At 38.4% G+C, this 5,426-nt stretch overlaps 1 protein-coding gene across 1 annotated transcript in view; it reads right to left on the bottom strand.

Annotated features, from left to right (window-relative positions):
- Positions 1-4,125, bottom strand: part of plek (pleckstrin) — a 4,735-nt gene extending 610 nt beyond the window's left edge. Inside the window, 9 exon segments of the mRNA XM_008322450.3 lie at positions 77-146; positions 229-312; positions 881-985; positions 1,623-1,807; positions 1,944-2,035; positions 2,317-2,367; positions 2,369-2,490; positions 2,715-2,870; positions 3,969-4,125. Coding sequence (XP_008320672.1) covers positions 77-146; positions 229-312; positions 881-985; positions 1,623-1,807; positions 1,944-2,035; positions 2,317-2,367; positions 2,369-2,490; positions 2,715-2,870; positions 3,969-4,010 — 907 coding nt within the window. The 5' untranslated portion in view covers positions 4,011-4,125.
- Between the last annotated feature and the right edge of the window lie 1,301 nt (positions 4,126-5,426).

Genomic DNA, 5,426 nt, shown 5'->3' with positions numbered 1-5,426 from the left:
ATGTATCATCTTGGTTCTCAGCTGGGGACTGAATTCCAAAGCTTGACATCAAATGATATTTGTAATTGTCACTCACCGTCGGGAACAAACTCCACAGCGGTCACCACACAGCCTCGGAGATAGATGGAACCCAGAGGTTCATCACCCTGACGCATACAGACAGACATAGCGTTAGACTTTAGGACTGTAGCTACCGGGGCTTAGGAATCTGTTGGAGTTCTTCTTTACCTTTGTGGGGTCATAGTAATGCATATAAGCAGGGCTATCTCTCAGTATGAACTTTCGCACCTTCCAGTTTTTCCTCCTGTGTCCCTGTGTATATACAAGTATAAAAATAGCATTAAACAAAAACAAACATTAGCTAATGTTTATTTAAAGCTAGTTTGGTTAAATTAGCTTGTGGCTACTACTACTGATAAAAAGGCTTTACTGTATTTAGGTCTACTTTATTTTGTTAAATGTGTATAATGTAACCTTGACTTTATTTTAAATGTTTAATGTAAAAAAAAAAAGATAATGTCTTATAAGGTAAAATGTTTTTTTTTGTGTGAATTTGGGCAGTACAAAAACTAAAAAACATGCCATTTTAGGATCAGGTTTTTCAGCAGCTAATCCAAGGGTTTCAAATAGGAGTGGCTCGATTTGATACCTGGGAACCATTGGAGGGCTAAGAAATAAAAGCGATGGCTAAATTCCATCCATGACATCTAGTCACGGACCAGATGTGGGTGGGTCACAGATGAAAAGTGGTAAAGTCACGGACCAGATGTGGGTGGGTCACGGATGAAAAGTGGGAGTTTGAGAACCAGTGTCTTACCAGAGTGCACAGTTCGGCATTATAGAACTTGTAAATCTGTAAAAGTCATGTTTGGACACTGACCTGTTTGAGCAAACAGCCCTGTTTCATGATATTTCCTCGAAATTCTTCCTTCAAAAGCACGTCTTCATCACTGGAGTTTCCCTCGCAGAAAAACCCAGAGTCTGCCTGTCGCACAGTAACACAAAACATGTTGGATCCAGTGCTGTGAAAACCAAGGCCTTGTTATTTATAGTTAATTATCTCATTAGGATATACGCGGCCCATGAACCAAACATTAGTTTGACACCCCCGTGTTAAATTGTGTTTAAATGATCATAAGTTTGCAACTACTAAAATATATTAAAAAAATGTACTTAACTTTTAACTTTAACTACTATTAAATGTATTGATCCCACATCAGGGAAATCCTTGTGTTAAAGCAGAGCTGCTGCAGCAGGCTGCCCCTAGGAGGCGCCAAAGTATGTGGTTCCTCTGGGAATCAAACCCACCCTGTTTTCCTGTTTCAAGGCAGGCATGCTAACCGCTGCGCTAAAGGAACCACCTTTCTGAAATTCAACATAATTGATCTATCTTAAGCTGGGTTTTTTTTTTTCACAAGTCAAAGTCTGAAGGAACTCAATTCTTAATCCTTATCAGCAGAGAAGCAGGTCACGACCTTAGGCAGTATTATAAAAAAATGAATGATCCAATGGAAACTGCTAACAGAAGTGTTTAAAAACCAGTCAAGGATATGTAGAAAAATACTTTTGTGATTTGTCTGGTCTGTTGAAGACAAACGGTTCTGGCCCTCATCTGAACTTACAAAGTAGTAAAGAGCGTCCGGGTCGTCTGAGAAAACAGTTTGATCTGCAGACTCTGCTGCATCCTTTGCCAGGTCGCCCGTAGGTAGAAGGAAACCCTCATTTAGGAGTCCTGCTGCTAACACCAGGGCCTCAGGCCGGTTTCTTGCTTTCTCCTTTGAAACCAGCCACTCTGCCACTGTTGCGCCTTAGTGAGAAATGACAGACCATTACAGGAGGCTGCGGGAAAACACATGCGATATAGATAAAAAAAAATTAAAAAAAAGAAGAAGAAGAGCGCAGTACCGAAATAAAAAAAAAGAAGAAGAAGAAGAGCGCAGTACCACTGAAGCAATAGTTGAAAATCCGATTCTCCTGCCTGACTTTCAGTTCTTTAACGCCGTCGTCTTGATCCCTCATTAGTGTGTACAGTTCCCTGGGATTCAGTGCAGTAAGATTTATGTGTTTAATCATCAACTCATCATCTGCTAGGTCAAAAAAAAAATAAATGATGTTCGCTTTATCAACTGACAGTGGGCGAACTGCAGAGCAAACCCTGGACAGCTTCCCCATCTATCACAGGGCCATAGAGAGAGTTACATCATTCAGACCCAGGGTCAGTTCGGAGTTCTGCTCCGAATACCACTGAGTACATTAATTGTGATTATTAATACATTTTTACCATGATTAAAAAAACCAAAAAAACACGCGACGTACGTCAGGTTTATGGTTTCAGCCAGGCGAATGGAACGCCTGGTGGACTTCCTGTTTCCCTCCCTGAAGGCAGGCGATGGCTCTCTTGATGTCCTTGACCCAACACTCTCTCTCCTCCACATGTGAGGCTTGGAAGAAGTGATCGTGCTTCTTCTCGGTGGTGAGCTTGAAAACCAACTACACCAGCGATAATAGTCAGCGCACCAAGAAGCGAGAAACGTCAACGACACTTTCAGAAACTTGTGAATGGAACTGAAACTGCTGCTACCACAATGTAGGAGTGATCGTTTCAGACTTTCCGTAAGCTTTTGAAACACTAATGATGTGAGTCAACATTACTACACACTACTTTACTATACTTGGAAGGAAGGATTCGAAAAAAAAAATTTAGAAAATCCTACCGTTCTTTTGGGAAAATCCTGGCAGGGACTCACAAGTGTGGAGCCCTTGAGTGGAATCATTCCTTTCGGTGAACGGTCCGTTTTCTTTTTATAGAATTCAATGGCATCATCTGACAACACCACCCAGACTGCTTTCCAGGAGTTCAGCATTGAGCCCTGTGCATTGGTAAGACAGACCAATCAGTAGCAGGCTACAGCTACAGCATCTTAGCAAAAGTTATTTCAGTCAGTTTAAATTGTATTATTTATTTAATGAAATGAGTCATATTTGTGGTGGACATGTTTGTCTATATGATCCTGTAGTGGTAAAAATGACCACATCTTAAAACCATTATATGTGCCTCGGGTTCAAAATATCAGAGTTGCCAGTGGGAGGCACTGTGGAGCTTCGCTTCTCCTCGAGCACTCCTTATCAGACATAAGCGCCTTCAATCGCTGCTGCTTTAAAACGCATTTAAAGGTACAAAAAAAAAAGTACAGGCTTGTGTGAACCTTAATTTAAAACTAAAATTGTGTACCAACGAACAGTGGCCTAGAAATAGACTAACATTATTGGAAATGTGTAACCAAGAAGTTTGCTTGTGGTGAGGATGCAAACTGAACTAAAAGCAGAAGTAAACGTTAGGTTTTGGTCAAAAATAGTTGCGTATTTATAGTTGCGTGAGCGTTGACAACTCTAACTGTCATACCCCCCCTTTATTATCTAACATGGTTTCAAAACGAACACCACATTGTACACTGGTGAGTTTGAGTCAGATCACGAGATAACGCTGATATTTTTAATTGTATTGTCTGTAATTGTTCCGATAAAAAAAGTGTTTTTGATTATAAACATCGCAGTATTTGGGTCACATTGAGTCTGAAAAATAAAATCACACGATTCAATTTATAAAGTCGTTCCGTTTATAGGAAAAAAATGTATTATGAGATAAAAATCGTTAAAAGTTTAGATAATGTGTTTTGGGGGAGACGTGAGAAAAGCACACGGTTTACAGAATTTATACTTCAGTATTGAGTTTATTGGTTTTTTTACATTTATACTAGTGTTACGACATTATTTAATACATTTTCGACTTTAGTCTCGTAAACGTACAGCGTTTTTCTCGTAACGTTTCGACTTTCTTCTCGTAACCCTACGACTAAATACTTAATTGCAGTTATTTTAAATATATTTTTTATCCTTAATATGTCCCTAATTCTCGTAGTACTCAACTCATTTTGTGTTTAATAATGTATTTCTGTATATTTCCCTACCTTTTTCACCAAGTATCCCTCTCTAATCTCCTGCGGCTCCATTATTCTGCTGCTCTCAGTTGCAACTCTTTTACTGACTGTCAACAACCTGCACCCGCTCTGTTTGCCCCTACACACCCATCCATGTGTGACTCTCTTTATTTCCCTATCAGTCTACGCCCGCTTACACTAACAGGAAGCGGTGACTTTGACTGCTGGTCAACTTCCGCTTCTCTTTTTTTTTTTATTATCACATCGGTTTCTGCTGCCGTTTTGTCTTAATAAGGTGCTCTTAGTCGTCCTCTCTCTCTGTGTCACTGAGTGACTTTACAGACACAGGCCAAGTGTCATCTCTCGTGCATTACTTATTAGTCGTTAATACAGTGTGATAAATGGAGTACTAACAGTACGGAGCTATGTCATTTTTTGCACCATTGGTCTCGCAAAAAGGAGACTCACAAACTACAACTTACCTGTTTAACATTAGTAGTTAGATAATAGTTAGTTAGCGTGAGATAGCATCCGCTTCTCTTATGTTTTATATGATATTAATATATTAATATATTAATATTGACAATGAAAAGAATCACCAACGTTATGTCTGTTAGACACGCAGTACCGGAAGTAAACACGTTTTTGGTTCTTTCTGGAGCTTTGTTTACTACCAATAAATAAATGGGGACGGGGGACTTAATCAAACAAACAAAAAATTAATTGATTAATTAATTAATTAAAAACATTTTTATGTGGCGATGTATGTGGGTTTTTTAATATATATATGTGTGTATCATCAGTATATCATCAGCTACATGAATGATACAGGGAATGTGTATTTTTTTTTCACTATGCTGACTATGTCTGACTTTGTGTGTCCATGAAAAGATCCAGATATTATTTAAGGGCCACCGTGACGTAATCTGAATACATTATATTAATATTATATTAATTGATATTGAAAACAATTCTCAGGCCTTCAAAGTCTGACATCTTTAAATTTCCAACCTTTGAGGCTTTATAACTGTCACACTGAAAAACAGTGTTATCACCCTCACCTGTGTCTCTGTCATTAGTCTCACTGGTCACCTGGTGCCCTGGGTATATATACACCTATGTCCCGCACTCTTGGTTGGGGTCATTGGTCTGTGGCCATGCTGGGGTTTTCTCTGTAGTCGACCATGCCACATGTTCCTTGTTTTTGTTCCTAGATTCTGGTTTCTGGTTGATTCCAGTTCATGCTTTATTCCTACCTGCTCATTTATACAGTAAGTTTTTGTTATTTTCATTTTTGAATTAAACTGTTTTGCCACAAAATACACCTATGTATGTATGTATGTATATATATGTATATGTATGTATGTATATATGTATATATATATGTATGTATGTATGTATATATGTATATATATATGTATGTATGTATGTATATATGTATATATATATGTATGTATGTATGTATATATGTATATGTATATATGTATC

This window comes from Cynoglossus semilaevis, chromosome 12 (assembly GCF_000523025.1).
Source record: "Cynoglossus semilaevis isolate Cse_v1.0 chromosome 12, Cse_v1.0, whole genome shotgun sequence".
Lineage (NCBI taxonomy): Eukaryota > Metazoa > Chordata > Actinopteri > Pleuronectiformes > Cynoglossidae > Cynoglossus > Cynoglossus semilaevis.
The sequence above is the reverse complement of the archived record's forward strand: the minus strand, read 5'-3'. Positions and strand labels throughout refer to the sequence as shown.